Source organism: Sprattus sprattus (assembly GCF_963457725.1).
Source record: "Sprattus sprattus genome assembly, chromosome: 4".
Taxonomy (NCBI): domain Eukaryota; kingdom Metazoa; phylum Chordata; class Actinopteri; order Clupeiformes; family Clupeidae; genus Sprattus; species Sprattus sprattus.
The window spans coordinates 26,837,364-26,854,581 of NC_137923.1; the positions used below are offsets into that span (position 1 = coordinate 26,837,364).

The following is a 17,218-nucleotide window of genomic DNA, read 5'->3' on the forward strand; positions in this document are numbered from 1 at the left end:
ACACACACACACCAAATGTCATTAGCTGATATAAGTGTGGCCAACAGGAGGAAAGGAGACGGTGCACAGGCTTCTTAAAGCCAAATGTGCTTCTTTCATGTGGTGTTCCTGACATCTCCTCACAAGGATCCGAGGCAGGCGGCTGTACGTCCCCTTTGCATCCAGCAGCCAGCCAGCATCAAATAAACATCCAAGAGATGCACACCGCCTCACATGCCAGCATGCCCACCTCATGCAGCGAAACCATCGGGACGGGAGGCAGTAGAATGTAGCCAGATATATGGACAAACCCCCCACTGACGGACCCTCAGCTCTGTCGTGTCACACATAGACACGTCTTTCCCATGCTGTGAGTCTTTATATGACCATGTCCCTTTGGACGCTCTGTATTTAGCATTTGAAGATGATTCTACAGAGAGCGAGTGCATCAAAAGTCCTTTCAAACTTTCAGAGACGGCTGCCAAACACACTCACACACAAACACACACACACACAATCCTCTCTCACTCATCCCAATGATTCCCTCTCTCCCTGCACCTCTTTTCCTCTCCTCCTACATCACTCACTCATCACTGATAAATGCGTGAACACGAGTCTTGGCCATGGAGGCAGCAGCAGTGGTGGTCTAAGTGTATCTGTATGTGAGTATGAGTGTGTGTTTGTGTGTGTATGTGTGTGTGAGAGAGAATGAGTATGTGTCTGTGTGTGTGTGTGTGTGTTTGAGTGAGTTTATCTGTATGGTTGTGTGTCTATGTGTATGTGTGTGTGTGTGTGTGTGTGTGTGTGTGTGTATGTGTGTGTATGTTAGAGAGAGAGAGAGACAGAGAGAGTATGTGTGTGTGTGTGTGTGTGAGAGAGAGAGAGACAGAGAGAGCATGTGTGTATGTTTGTGTGTGTGAGTATGTTTGTGTGAGTGTGTGTGTGTGTGTGTGTGTGTGTGTGTGTGTGTGTGAGAGAGAGAGAGAGACAGAGAGAGTATGTGTGTATGTTTGTGTGTGTGAGTATGTTTGTGTGAGTATGTGTGTGTGTGTGTGTGTGTGTGTGTGTGTCTTTTTTTGTGTGTGTCTGTGTGTGCAGCAAGTGATAGATGGCGCCGCTTTCCAAGTGCAGGACTGGGCAGCTTGTTTCTATGTAGGATGGATCTGCGGTTGCCACGGCTCCCATGAGGGCAGCCCGTCGGAGGGCGGCCGGAAGCGCTCCATCATGGCCGCCCCGCGCCGTCAGGAGCACAATGGGCCGCTGGTGGGAAGTGCTGGCTCAGCAGCAGAGCGGGAGTGGGCAGAGCTGGAGGACCTGATTTCACAGCTCTGATCCTCTGCTGCTGCACATCTTACTGCTGCTGCTCTGCTGGGTGTCGTCTCAGGCTCTCCTGCCCCCTCCTTTCTGTACGGAGTGAGTCTACCTGCTGCTTGGTGCTGGACTGCAACTGCCAGAACTCCCTCCCCCCTCCTTCTCTCTCACTCACTCTCTCCAACACTTCTTACTCACCCTCTGACTCACTTTCTCAAACCCTAATTTCATTGATGGGCAACGCCATTGGCAACACGCAAAGTCTGCTGTGCATGACCTAAAACTAATTTGATTACATTTAGCAAAATCATTTTACTAATTTAATAACATGAACAAAATTCGAAACGCAGACATGGGTGGGTCAGCACAATGCTGGGGTGTGTCTGCGCACAGAAGTGGGACTTCCATGCATAAATGAATTCCTTCAAAGCAGCACTTTCTCCCATGAACCTACTAAATGACTTCATGTCGGGCAGGCCTCCCGCACAAGAATCTCCGTCTCCTCGGGGGTAAACTTGTCCGTTCGCGACTGGAAATGTGTTATTTGGTCCACTGCAGAACAATTAATGAGCTCCATGTGAACGTTAATATGGTGCGGTTGAATCATTGTGATTGGCTGATAAAGACTTAGCACATCTTCTTATTACTCAACCCATTTATGCTTGATTGCACCCTGCTTTGTGTCAATGAAATGAACAAATATAGATACGTATACCCGCCTATTTTCACTGCATGGTTGCTGATGCACAAAGCCCTTTCACTGTGCTTGTTGGGCCCCTCAATCCATCGCGATTCTCTCACTCTCTCTTTCGTCATTATCTCATTATCACATTATCTATCTTTCACTACTTGTCCCCCAACCCCCATTTTCTTCTCCATTGTCATCCCTCTTTCTCTCTCCACCTCTGGCTTCCTCAAACCTCCTCTCTTCCTCTCTCTGCCTCCATATGATTGCAGCTTGCGTGTTTTACGCAGGGCACTAACCTGGATAGGGGTCTCCCCTGGGCGCCTTAAACTACATTAATCATCCTGCTCCAGTTCAGCCCGATGCGGATCCGTCTCTGTTGCCGTGGTTGCGGCCCCAGCTGCCATCTCCCTTCTTCTGCAACTCCCCCCCCCCCCACCCCCCCTCACCACCCACTCCACCCCCCCCCCCCCCCCCTTCCTGCTGTTGCCTGGCACCCCTGATCACCACCAACCAAGAGCAGCAGAGGGCAGTGCTCTCTGGGATAGACAGGTGCAGTGGCTGAAGAGTGGCTGAAGAGTTCAGGCTAATGGCTTCACCTGAAGTGCTTAACAATGTTTGTGTAAATGTTGTGTTATGCACTAAATCATCTGTGAACAGGAGTGGATGGGCAGATATGGCCAGTATCTACACCTCACTCATTTCTGAGGCAGTTGAAGCCCCAGCCAAAAAAAAATAAAATGTATATAATATGGATTGTGAATTGGAATTTAGTAGGTTTCTGCAAGCTAACATGTCCAGAAAAGCCTTGATAGCGGTTTCATGATTGGTACTGTAGATTGTTCTTCCACAAGCCCTGTCCCATAAGAGTAAACCGTTGTAACATTTTTACACCCCACCCCCCTAACTAACAGTAAGTAAGTACTTAAAGGCAAAAAGACTTCAAGTGCAAACTAGTTAAAGACCAGGCTTTAGATATAGAGGCAAATAGAAATGAGACGACAAGAAAACTAATCGGTGCTGTGAGGAGATCGATTTTTAAACTGGGAGACTTCCATGCTGAGTCTAAATCATTCTCATACGCACGTCATTGCAAAGATATCTGATGAAACACGATGTCCCATGCTGGACGTAGAATACAAGTTATCTACCCTCTAATAACAATGGTTTTTGGATTTTGATTAAATTACTTTTCACCTTTTTAGCCTGTATCTAACAAGTGCAAAAAGAAAATACCTGGGGGAAAATACCTTATAGGGGTTTAAACCAAGGCAAGGGTACAAGAGAATCAATCAAAAATCATGCAGAAACAAAAGACTTGTGTATCTACATCTATCACAAGCTCATCCAAGCAAATTCTTTAATCAGGAATAACACTTTTCTCAAAGTTGTTGTGGGTAGTACTGACATCATGAAATGGTTGTTACAATTGAATCTCAATAGACACATGCAAGGTGCATTGTCACCTATACTGACAGAGGCAAAATGTCACTAACAACAGACCTTGAATAGGACAGCAGTCACTTAAAGAAACAGCATCTACACTCAAATGAAGTTGTTCTCTATAATCATTTCAAGGCAACTCACTTATGTTGTTCAATTCAATTCAATTCAATTTTATTTGTATAGCGCCATAACAATACAATTGCCTCTCGGCGCTTAACAGAGCCCAGAGCCTGAACCCCCTTAGTGCATGCACAACGGCAACAGGGGCAAGGAAAAACTCCCTGTTAGGCAGGAAGAAACCTTAAGCAGAACCACGGCACATAAGGGGGGACCCATCTGCTTGAGGTCGGCCGGGTGGAGACAGGAAGGTGGGACGGGGGGAAGGGGGGAAAGGGAAGGGTAGTGTGGCAGAAGGGGAAAGGCAACAGGGGCAATACACAGCCAGCATTTGGTCACTGGACATATGTGTACATACATCTGGTGGTAAATACATGATACAGACAAGACCAGATTACTGTGGGGTAGGGTTACTGATTCAGGGGTAGGGGATGTAGGGACAGAGAAACATTTCGGAGGAGGCAATAATGTATATTGTACATAAATGCTAGCATAGGGTATTGGGTAGAGTAGGTGTACGGCAATGCAGTGGCGGTGGGTGCGGTTGGCCGAGGGTTTCTCTAGGTAGGCCAGTTAGAGAGACTACGTGCAGAGTGGTGGGGGTGGGGAGGGAAAGTTCCACTTCCATCAGCGATTGGAACACGCCTGGCTCCGGGGAGGCAGTGGACCTTGCAGGGGCCGCTTGTTGAAGGGGGGTAGTGGACATCTCGGAGCATGGAGCTGCCGATGACCAGAGTGGGGGTCGTCACATCCAGCGGGAGAAGTCGTCAAGGGGATGATGACTGAGTTGAGGCGTGGGCGATGCTGGTGTTGCTCTGGAGCCGGTCTGCAGGGGCATTTCGGGGCGGGCTGAGGAGGGGAGTGATCAGGCCCAGGAGGCTCCTCCTGATCCATCTAACAAACAGGAAATGACGAATCAGTCTGCAGGTCTGTCAGTCGGGAATCAGCACAAACAAACACACAGATGAATCATTTCACCAACCAGGGACATGTCACCTGTGCGTCGGTTTGCCTGTTGCATATTGCAGTACTTAGATATGTTTAGTTTTTCTGGCATTGAACATTTTGTTTTTTGTTGTGATCTGTTTGCCGGGGCCGTACATGCATCCACTCGGCAAACAGGAAACACATTTGATGTTGCGGTACTAAATTACAAGTAGTAATTTAATTAGTTTTTTGTTGTGATCTGTTTGCCGGGGCCGTACATGCATCCACTCGGCAAACAGGAAACACATTTGATGTTGCGGTACTAAATTACAAGTAGTAATTTAATTTGTTTTTTGTTGTGATCTGTTTGCCGGGGCCGTACATGCATCCACTCGTCAAACAGGAAACACATTTGATGTTGCGGTACTAAATTACAAGTAGTAATTTAATTAGTTTTTTGGTTGTGATCTGTTTGCTGGGGCCGTACATGCATCCACTCGGCAAACAAGAAACACATTAGATGTTGCGGTACTAAATTACAAGTAGTAATTTAATTTGTTTTTTGTTGTGATCTGTTTGCCGGGGCCGTACATGCATCCACTCGGCAAACAGGAAACACATTTGATGTTGCGGTACTAAATGCAAGTAATATTTTAATTTGTGTTCGGATATGTCTGGGTGGCTGGTACAGCAGGTGATTGGTTTTTTTGGTGCGGTTACTTTTGGCTATAGGATGCACTAAAGAGGAATGTCTTAAGTCTTGATTTGAATATAGGCACGGTGTCTGCAGCTCTGATGGAGGCAGGGAGATTGTTCCAGAGGAGAGGGGCTTGGTAGCTAAAGGCTCTCCCTCCTATTGTGGACTCACCGGCATCGCTGTATGTTGTTCATACAATTCTACTTCCTTCATCAGTAGCATTGAACCTACACTCCAGAACTACCATTAAGTGATTGATTGGTAGGCCGGTAATCTTGATCAAATGATCTGCCTGTGAATGACTGGTACGAATTACCTGCAAGATAAAAGCAGTTTTCACCACCTCTTTGGAGTCAGTTTTGCATTGTGGGTTTTTGTTGTGTTTCAACAGCTAGAAACACAAAGGTCGCTGCTTGTAAGTGCTCACGCAGGAGGCAGGTGTCTATTTCTGTGCGATGCCGGTGAGTCCTGATTTTAAAATTGAATTAGAAGCTGTACAGTAGCTAACAGTAGCTAACAGTAGATTGTTTAGCACTAGGTCAACTCTCTAATGTACTCTTTTATTTATTTTGATAGTCTTGCGTTGCTGATTCTGACTCTGACGCTGTTTGTGATGTCAGAAATGCAAATGGTGAGTTTCTGTCTTTGATCTGGTTGCACTCGGTCCAAGGTCTTATTTTTTGGGGTTCCCTCACTGACCGCCTCTTTTCTTCCAAAGGTTCTCCGTTCGCCTCCCCTGGCTCCACAAAAGGAGGAAGTGCTCGTTACCATGGAAATTCAGACAAAATTGAGCCATTGCAAGCTGGACCTCTTCAAAAGGGCAACATGCACACCTCCTCCCAGTCTGTTCCAAGTAGGAAAGATCCTGGATGAGTTGGCCTACCTAAGAATGACTTCAAACCAGGTGTGATTGGCCAGAGCACTAGCAGTGTAATCCAAGTTGGTAGACCATCTAGTCAAAGCACAGCCAAGGTCGGCAAAGTTCCCAGATAAGACCAAAGCCAGGAAGGCTTATAGCCTCTGGTTCCTGCAAGCCATTGCCTGCTCCGTCAGTACAGGGAGTTGGCAAGCCCTTACCTCAGAGCCACTCTTCTCCCTCTGGTCAGAGCTTTAGCCAGGCTCCTGAGACTGCACAGACAATGTACAAACCTACACAGACCAACTATCAGCAATACCAGGGCAAGAGGAACCAGCCGTTTCAACTGTCATCGACTGCAAGCACCCAGGAGGTGGCATCTCCAGCCAAGCAAGTGCAGGGTTGGCATCAGCAGGTGCCTCCAGTTTCTGGTGCCTATTCCAAGCCTCGGTCCCAGAGTGTTCTCAGCTCCAGTTCTTTCCAGCCGAAATACAACCCAGCACAGAACAGTCAACCATTCCAGGGGCGGTTTGACTCACAGACAGCATCCCAGCAACTTGAGCATACTCTGACCCAAGCTGCCCCTGCCAAGCCAGTCCAGGGTTGGCATCAACATTCTCCAGCAGTTTCTAGTTCTGGTCCATATTCTACAGAGCCTTCAGACCCCTCAGCAAAGGCATGGCAACTACCAGCCATTCCAGAGCAGATTCACAGAAGAAACTGTATCTCAGTCCCCTGAAAGTGCCTGAAAACCAGCATCTGCTAATCCAGATCGATCATCGATTTTAAATCGATTTTGTAATTAATTATTATTATTTTTTTATCTTTTTAAACACAGCCATTTTATGTTGAAATGCAAGCTGCATCGATTATTGCATTGCATTGCATTGAAAGTCAAAATTGTGACAAGAAAAAGCTTTTTCTCTAATGAAGCAAATAGAGAAGGTAATTCATCTGCTGATTTTCTTTAATTATCAAACACAAAGTAGGAAGTGATTTTAGACTCTGAGTTGCAAACGCAAATGATTTAATAGTCGAAATGCATCGATAATCGTTTTATGGGTTTCAAATTGATAATCGATAATCAATCGATAATTGCATTTCAACATTAAATGGATGTGTAAAAAAAACGATTATCGATTACCAATTCTAAACCGATAAAACGATTAGCAATCCATTTCGACTTTTAAAACATTCGAGTTTGCTACTCAGAGTCTTTGCTACACTTCCTACTTTGTGTTTGATAATTAAAGAAAATCAACAGATGAATTACCTTCTCTATTTTTTATTAGAGAAAAAGTTTTTCCTTGGCACAATTTTGACTTTCTATGAACAATCCAATTATCGATGCAGCTTGCATTTCAACATAAAATGGATGTGTAAAAAAGTTTATTTTTATTTATTTATTTTTATTACAAAATCGATTATGAACTTTTCTGAATCAAGAGAAAATCGTTTTAGAGATAATCGAGAAAAATCGAATCATGGTTTTTCCCCCCACCCCTAGTATCCATACTGTTGAGCTATCGTGTTGTCTGTGTTTGCATTCTTTTTCTCGTCCTCTAGGATGCAATGTGGAAAGTTTTAAGTCTTATTTCAGTGAAACTGATATAAAAATGTAATTTCTTGCAATATGTTAACTTTCCCCTTTCTTTCTGTCTAGACTTTGCTGCTTGAAATGACATCTCAATAAACCTTTTTGACTATAAATATTTTTAAACTCAGTTAAACTCAGCTTTTGTAGATTAATTCAGACATACTCTTTGTTTTTGTATGGCTAGGAAAAGCATGAGGTGTGTGTGTGTGTGTGTGTGTGCGTGTGTGTGTGTGTATTTATATGAATACAGCCGCGGAAAAAATTAAGAGACCACTTCAAAATGATCAGTTTCTCTGGTTTTACTATTCATTGGTATGAGTAAAGTTAACATTTTAGTTTTATTCTTTAAACTACTGACAACAGTTCTACCAAATTTCAAATAGAAATATTGTCATTTAGAGCATTTATTTGCAGAAAAAATACAATTGGTCAAAATAGCAAAATAAATGGAATGTTTTCAGATCTCGAATAATGCAAAGAAAACAAGTTAATATTCATTTTTAAACGACACAATTCTAATGCTTCAACTTAGGAAGAGATCAGAAATGTTTTGTTATTTTGACCAATTGTAATTTTTTTTGCAAATAATGCTCTAAATGACAGTATTTTTATTTGAAATTCGGTAGAAATGTTGTCAGTAGTTTATAGAATGAAACAAAAATGTTAATTTTACTCAAACTAATACCAATAAATAGTAAAACCAGAAAAAAATGATAATTTCTTTTATATGTATATGGTACCTGGCCTGGGTAACTTCTTTTCTTTTTTATTTGTCACCATGAGGTGCTTTCGCCTCCCTTTTTTCCCCTCAATATCAGCATTCGGTGGCATATATTTCTAGTAATATGTCTGTTTGAAACATCTTTTTAAAAAACTGCTTGTCCTACTAAAATTAATACATGGATATGTACATTTTGTTCCATCACTTGGTGTTTGCTGTGGTCAGGCCATGGTTTCTTATTTATGCTGTTGGATTTCCCAGAAGTACCTGGCAGTGGGCGCTGCACTGCAGAGGAAATGCAAGCAGGGCCACGACAAACACCGCTCTGCCCCTGAGAGGCAGCTCTTGTGTAAACTGCAAAGGAGACTGAAAAAGAAAAGCTGTCGAATTAATATTGACTTAGCTCTGTTTGCCCTACAGTATGGTAGATACTGTTCAGCTGATGTTAGCTTTGTTTCATTTTACACATTTCCTTGTCAAGACACACTTCTCCGGCGTAAGAGATGTTTGTAGAGAGAAGGTGTTTTTCTCTCATCAGATATGAATGAATTCAGTTCTTTCTTCAGGCTCTCAGGTTCTTGATGTGGATGTTGACCTTTTGAAATTGTTTCCTTATTCAGAAATCTTATTTGTCTGGTATGTGCAGTGGTGGGTTGGGGTGAGTCTTCAAGATCCAAACTGCCATATTTTACTTCTCTTACTTACAGAGAATTCAGTCCCGAGCGACTTGTGCTACACTTAAGCGCTGCTTCATGAGCAGGAAACATCTGAAATGTTGCACATGGGCAAACTCTGAAACGAACAGAAACCTACCAGACTTCTCCCCTCTTCCACTGCTATGCCACTTTCCTTCTATAGCCCTCTCTCCCACTCTTAGTGTTTACTGCCCCCCCCCCCCCCCCCCCACACACACACTCACACACTTTCTTCCTCACCTCCTTCCTTCTGGCTCTCCCACTCTAACCTATGACTGGGCTTTGTCACGGAGGTGTTCCGTGACTGAGAGTGTCACCGTGTCACTTTCCACATAAACACACTTCCACTCGGGGGCTGTGGCTGTGAATGGGGCCGCCTGGGAGGAGGGAACAGATACGGCAGAGGGGGAAATCACATGATTCCCACAGTGACTATTTAAACGTACAGTTGTCCTCTCAATAAAATGAAAGTGGTGTTGAAGGATGGATGGAATTACCTAAGACTAAACTAAAGAATATAACTGAAGAAACAAATGCCTCAAATTTTACCATTAACTCTTTGGTGACGGTCCATTCAAATTTCGGTCACTCATGACTGGTCACGTATCTGGTGACATTCTTGTTCTATTTCACTCAATCTTCGTTCCCATGGTACTGAAAATGTTGTTTACAGTTGTCCAATCACAAGGATGTATTTTATTTGAGTACCCAATCTCAAATACCATTGGTTTAGAGACGTTTTACCGGAAAAAATAATTGACGGCGCTTCATTTCAAATATGGCGTTTTCAAGCAAAGTGTATACGCTCGATCAAGCGGTTCAGCTTTGTTTACAAACGGACAATGAAGAGGATAACGATGCAGATAGTTCAACTGGTAGGATGAGCAGTGGAGAAGAGTAAGAACTTGACAATCTGTAAATGAATGATTGTGATCTGATCAAGAATTGAGGTGAGATGCGTCTATGTTGACTCCTGAATGACACGCTGTTTATCCTTACATTACAATTTCCGCTTTTTTGCAGCATCAATATATACATAAGTTTTAGTAACACTAAACGTTTGAACATTATATTATTATTTGGAAGGGGTTATTGGAAGTTATTAGACGTTTTCTTGAAAATAACCGATGTGTTTCCACTGTTTTGGGTCCACGTGGAATGACGTGTCATTCATGCATTCGTTCGTGCCATATGTCCCGCATTTAGATCGCGATACAAATTATTTTATACAATGCTATCACTTCTGTCTCATAGTTCTTTTGTTTTGTATCTTGATCAACCAAAATAAATGATTATATATTTCTATAGTTGCATTTGTGTTGTTATTTCTCGTAATAGCTTTGTAGTTTTCAAGTTTGGCACAGTATGGGCTACCACAAATAGGTCACTCTTGACCTTCCATGCCATGTTTGTTTATTGAAGTAACCTGATCAAATAACTGTTGTTCATGTTGTTCAAATGTTCTATAGTGACATGTTTTATATCTATATAGGCAAATACATTGGTGTTTCAACAAGATACAGAAAATATATTTTTTTGGGGAAAAAAAATAGTTTTTTTCCAAATAATTATGTTTTTCCGGTTTTTTCAGCGACCTATAGATGCATGAAAGGAGATGAAGATTTTGTCAAATTGACTCCAAACTTGGCAGGAAGATTCCTTACAATATATACTAAAACTTAGCGTTTGCACAATTGCAGTAATTTAAACATGATGGCAACCACAGCAGATTACACCTACATTTTGTGTTTTATTTCAGAAATATCGCCGCATAAATTAGCATAAATTATGGTTTAATAATTTAAATTGAGAGAATTTTTTTTTTTAAATCTATTCTACATTGATTCTACATCCATCACCCTTTAAAATGAATCATAATATATGGTGTTATGTGCAATATTTGCAGAGATATCCAAAATTTACAAAAAGTCACTAAAAATTGTCAATTTTGGGGCAGTCACCAAAGAGTTAAACCCACAAACTATGAGTTTTACTGGTACACAGTGAAGCAGCTTGCTATTAAAAACGAACATGATATTGATTCTCATGCCAGTAGCAGTGTGATGTTTTAACTCAGGGGATGGCAGTTTTTACTATCTAATAGCCATTTTTGACCAGAAAGAATGAGTCTATCAACATTACTAATAGGTCTAAGTGAGCATTCATGTGTCTGTTTAACCACAAGGCTCTTTACAATTTTTTGGTACTTTAACCTGCAGTTCCATTAAAGTAATGCGATGTTCTGGGAATGTCTTTCAACGTTACATTTTTTGATGTTTGCTAACCTCTCTCGGCACAGATCAAACAATCCAGTAGGTTGGCAGTAATGATGATGAAGGCAAATAAATCCCTGCTTTCCTATGAGACTTGTCTCTTTTTGGATTTTGTATCAGCTGCAACAACCATAGCAAAATGTAAAAAAAAAAAAATTTGATTAATTTACATATTTTTTGACAAAGCCAGGAAGCCACCTGAGATGGGCCATGAGAGTCTGACCCCTGTTGTAATTTAACACACAGATTTACAACTTTCAAATTTGTTTTAACTTAACACACAAATTAACAACTTTCAAATTGATGGTCTTAAATTACACAGATTGAATTGCTTTTAAATGCTAAGAAATATGTAAACATTCATACCAATAATGACCTCTTCAACAGAAGCTTTTTAAAAAGGTTGGAGCCATGCCAGGAATGCGGCTTTGGACACACTTAGGCCTATTGACTGTTTAGTTTTAAGTAATGTCACAACTACTTTACATTTGTTACACTGTAAGATTGCAAGACCTGGTCATGACCCTCTCAAAGATTATAGGGTCAATCTGGCTGGGAGCCTAGCTAGTCTTTATATGGGCAAAGCACCACTGTGTCTGTCTGCCTGTCTGCCTGGTCCCAAATCAGCTGTTTTTAAAGGGTGTAGTGTCAGTGTGCACACCCAGAGCAGGCTCTGGAACAGCCGGTGGCTCAGTGACCAATGACAGCCTGCTAATGCCCCTTAGGTCTGTTGCTTTTTTCAGACATGATTCAATGTTTTTATAGCACCATGCCTGGTGCCATTTTAAAGGCCAGACATTTTAAGTCTTCACACAAGGATGGACACACACGCACACACACACGCACACGCACGCACATGCACAAACACACACACACACAGACACACACACACACACACACACACACACACACACACACACACACAGTTTCCACTCGTATCCCTCATGTTATGTGTTATGTCTCCTACTGTGGTTATACAATTTAGAAACATTTACACATTAATATTGCACTTTCCACTGAGATTAACACATAATATCCGGATGAGAGGCCCTTAGCGTCTGACCTCATGATGAACATTTGCCTGATCCAAACTGCTCACTTCTCTCTTCCTGTCTGCAGCGACAGTGCCTTGTGTGTGCCCGCCTAAGCACGCAGCCCCATGACCAGGACATGTGAGTGCATGCCCGGTGTGTGAGCATGTGAAAGAGTTGTGGTCTAAGTGATATCCGATGACCAGACCAGTCATGGTGTCCATTGCTGCTGGTCACTATACGCTATCTGGTCCCACCATGGTGGAAGTGACAGGGACAGGTGCCGTCTTAAACACTCTCTCTCTCTCCCTCTCTCACGTGCACCTTCTCTCTCTCTTCATTTCTACTCCTCTCACAGTTCAGTTTCCCCACTCAGAGTTATAGAGGCAAAAGGCTCACACACACACAAACAGACACACACACACGTTCATACAGAGAAAAGACACAGTATACTCTCTTTCTCTGTGGATGCTCTGAGATCGACTATATGGATAAAAGACGGAAAGGGAGTATGGTCGGTTCTGCTTTGGACATGTTTCTGAAGACAACTGCTTGCTAAGAAGTCAACTGTGGCCCCCATTAGTCTTAAACCTCTGTGACGAACGCTGGCATTTTGAACTTCACCGTGAAACCCTACTCCTACTAGCTTCTTCCAGAATGTTCTTCAGCTGATCCCATCACCTTTCCCCACGGAAACCTCCACTGGCTGACTCCTTCTGATCACCATGGGACCGCGTCACTCCAAGCGCCTCACTGACGACGCCTCCACGCCCTCCGAGGACCCGAGGCACCATGTGGGCCGCAAAGCCAGCAGCACCAGTATCTCGGGCCGCCGCGAGGAAGGCCAGGTGTCCGCTGAGCGCATCCGGCGCCACACGACACGTCACCTAGGCTACAGCACACTCAGCCTGGCCATGCGCGGGCTGGAGGACGTGCCTGTGGAACTCTGGGAGGTGCGCGAGCTGCAGAAGCTCAACCTGTCCCTCAACTGCTTGAGTGGGCTGCCGCCGGGCCTGGGCCGACTCCAGAACCTGGTGATGCTGAACCTCTCCGGGAACGAACTCACCAGCCTGCCCGCCGAGCTGGGGCTGCTGAGGAACCTGAGGGTGCTGTTCGCCTACCGCAACCAGCTCAGCGAGGTGAGGGGAGGGGTGGGGAGGAGGGGGCGCCTGGGGTGTTATCATAATTATTTTTTAAAAGGTGCAAGAAAGAGAGAGAGAGAGAGAGAGAGAGAGAGAGAGAGAGAGAGAGAGAGATGGGCTTCCTGGGGGAGAGGCGGCTGGGGTGTTATCATTTCTTCTGGAAAGAAACAGTGAGAGGGGGAAATGTGTGGAGTAAAATTGAAAAACTAGTTTAGCAAATAGATAAATATCACTGTCTGTGTTTGGACTGACAAGGATGGGACAGTGGGTAAGAGAGACAGACAGAGATTTAGGGAGAAAGGAACTTTCAGGAAGTGAGGGGCTGGGGAGGAGAGCATGCCCGCAAAAGAAGAAAAGTAAAACTAAATATTTTAAGTAAGAGACAGAAAAGAAATCCTCGGAAAGATGATGTGATGGGGAGGAGAGAAAGAGAACAGACAGGAAACGTGTGACAGACAGGAAGACAAGGAGAGCAGAGGACAGCGTGTGTGTGTGTGTGTAAGCCTTTGAGTGTGTAATGTCCCACGAAGACCCTAATGTGTCTTCACAGTGCACCCCCCCCCCCCCCCCCCCCCTTTACACCTCTGTGTGAGGCATCACACTGAGACTGGTTCTGCATTTATGAATGAGTGATGTGTTGGGGTGTTGATGAAGCCAACATGTGCAGACAGATTCCCAGAGGACAGTGGGAGCGATGGGGTCCTCAGAGCCCAACACACGCGTATCATGTCTGCTCCACAGTCAGCTGCCGTCTCTGATACATGTAGGCACTCCTGATACTCCGTGCCTGGGCTAGAGCAAGTGGGCGAAATATCTTTATTGTTTACTTTTTACGTTTTGAAAAGTTTGCAGAGACATAGTGAGAGGCAGAGTATCAGATATTCTGACCATTACTCAGTGAGCACTGAAAGAAATAGAAAACGTAGAAAGTTTTTTTTATAAAGAGAGTACATCCTCTCTCGCTCTTTGTGCCAAAAGCACGAAGCCTCTGAATGTCCACTGCACAGCTCCACGTGTTTAACTTCAGTACATGTAGTAGCCTACATAATGTCTATAACCTGTAAGTTATGTTGACAAACTGTTGTATAATAACCTGAAAACCAGGGCTGTATGTCTGTTGCATTACATGCTGTAGGCCAGTGGTTCCCAAACTTTTTACAGTCCCGTATCCCTTCAGGCATTCAATCTCCAGCTACGTACCCCCCCCGTTTTTTCCTCATGTTTGTAACCACCGCCACGCCCCCTCCCCCACGCACATATTCAGCCTATAGCACTTCAAACTGTTAAATTGTGAGGGTAGGTCACTAACCGCCGCTGCCACGCCCCTCCCCCCATGCACATATTCTGCCTATAACACTTCAAACCCTCAGGGCAGGTCACTAACCTACCTGTAGCTATTTTTGGCAGTGTAATTATTTTGCTGAATATGGGTATACAGTACTTGAGTATTTTTAGCAATGATGATTTCATGTCTATTTATAGCTCAGTTTGAAAATGTAATTTTCTCCCGGCGTACCTGATGAACCACTTTGCATACCCCTGGGGGTACGCATACCCCAGTTGGGGAAAGGATACTGTAGGCAAAGCATACAGAACTGCATGTGTCACACTGGGTAGTTATAACTTACATGTGAGTCAAACCATACACTTAATGCAACAATCTTTGCATGATTTTAAATGCAGTTACCTCTCTCTCTATTATTTTTCCTCAGAGAGGATGCGGTCCAATTAAGTTAAAATCAATTCATTTACAAAGTGCCATTTACAATAGACAAAGAGCTTTACAGAAGCGAAAGCCTGAACCCTCTAGAGCAAGCAAGACGACTCCCAATTAACAGCAGTTATGTGGGCATTTTCCTCCATCCTGTGCAGATTCCTGAAGAGCTGGGTGCCTGTGCCAAGCTGGAGGTGTTGAGTTTGGCCAACAACCAGATCAAAAGCCTCCCAGCCAGCCTGGGCTCAATGCGCCACCTCACCAAACTCAACCTCAGGTACAGCAAATGCAGCCATTAGCATAGACGGAACGGGTACATCTGGGGGCATGTCCGCTCTGTGGCCTCTCAGCACAAGGTGTTTGCATGACAAAAGGTGTTTGTTTTGTTAAACAGAACCTGGGTGCTTGAAGCATCAAGTTGTGGGCAGAGGTTGTGATAAAATGAAATTATGTTTTTTAGATTATAAAATGTTATCTGCTTACATAAAAAACATGAAAAAAATCTGGTGTATATACTTAATGGAATGCTGGGTTATTTAAAATATGCCCCATCTGCAAATATTTTTTGTCCTTCTTGTTGGCCAGTCACAACCGCATCGCACACATCCCCGCCTGTGTCTACACCATGAGGGGCCTGATCTTCCTGCACCTGGCCGGGAACCTGCTGGAGAACATTGCCGACCAGATCCAGGATCTGGTGAACCTGAAGATCTTGATCGTGGAGGGCAATCATCTGCACGCGCTGCCCAAGACATTGTGTCTGCTCAGCTCGCTGGAGCTGCTCAATGTGGACTTCAATGAGCTGCAGAGCCTCCCTGTGGAGATGTACCATCTCCGCAGGCTGGGCAAACTGGCCTGCCACCCGTTGGACAAGGGACTCCACATCGTCCACAACCCCCTGCTCAAGCCCATCCAGGAGGTGCTGCAGGGCGGACTCAACGGCCTTTACAACTACCTCAAGCCTGGGTGAAGAGAGGGAGACACAGAGAGAGGAAGAGAGAGGGATTGAGAGATACACACACAGAGGGAAATAGGAAAAGGGGAAAGTAGACACACTTTGGTACAGTATTTGGCAAAAGGTAGATATTATCTCCAGCAGAAGATAGGATTGAAGAGAAGGAAGTCATTTCCGGGGGGTTTAGAACCATGGGCTCTGTAAAGTGCCTTGAAACTATTTTATTATTACAAATACAAATTCATTTAATTGAATTGAATTGAATTTAAAACCATGCAAATGGTAAAATGTAGCCTTAAGACAATGACAGCCACAAGAGGAAAAGGAGAAGAAGAAGTTGTGTTGATAATCACACCACCCAACAGTGTTCAGAGGAATGGGTATCAGTATAACTGCCCATACGTAAAGGCTGACACAGGGGAGACCTGCCTGTACGCCTGTTTGACTCCATGCTTGTGGTACCACAGGCTGGGCACAGACATGTAGCTCTGGGTGCAGGAGGTCACAGTGTTCCTCCAGCAGGCTTAGAGTTTCAGAGAGGGTAGAGGGTTGGAAAAGTGAACACGCAAAACCACAGAGATGTGTGCCCCCCCAACACACACACATCCAGCATCTCTATTTCAGGCGCTCATAAGCTTGAAGCTTAGCTTCTCTGCTTTCTACTCTGGAGTGGGCTCTTTTCCACTTGACCTTGCCTGCCACCTCTGTGAAACAAAGAATATGTATGCGGTGCATGTATGTGAGTGAATTCATTTGCGTGAGTTTTTCTGTTGTGTTAGATGTGGATGTCTTTAGATGTAATGTTTTGTTGTATTTTGTGTATGTACATTGTGTGTGCATTCATGCCTGTAAGTGTGAGTGTGTCAGGGCATGTTTTGTCAAACTCATGTATGTATGCATGTCCAAATGTGTAGTACCGATGCAAATGTGTAGTACCGATGCAAACCTCCCCAGATCCGCCCCACAACAAACACACACACACACACAAACATGCACAGACCCTCTGATTTCCACCCAGGCCACAGAGATCACTGGAGAGCAGGCAGAGTGGAAACTATGGGCACAGAGGCTT

General features: G+C 44.1%; 1 protein-coding gene across 1 annotated transcript; it reads left to right on the forward strand.

Annotated features, from left to right (window-relative positions):
- Positions 1 to 13,060: 13,060 nt before the first annotated feature.
- On the forward strand, positions 13,061 to 16,161 carry LOC308363439 (uncharacterized protein; the record flags this gene model as incomplete). The annotated part of the gene is made up of 3 exons (XM_080836249.1): positions 13,061 to 13,474; positions 15,350 to 15,468; positions 15,777 to 16,161. 3 exons carry the CDS (start codon positions 13,061 to 13,063, stop codon positions 16,159 to 16,161), a joined length of 918 nt encoding a protein of 305 aa, XP_080692375.1.
- Positions 16,162 to 17,218: the final 1,057 nt, after the last annotated feature.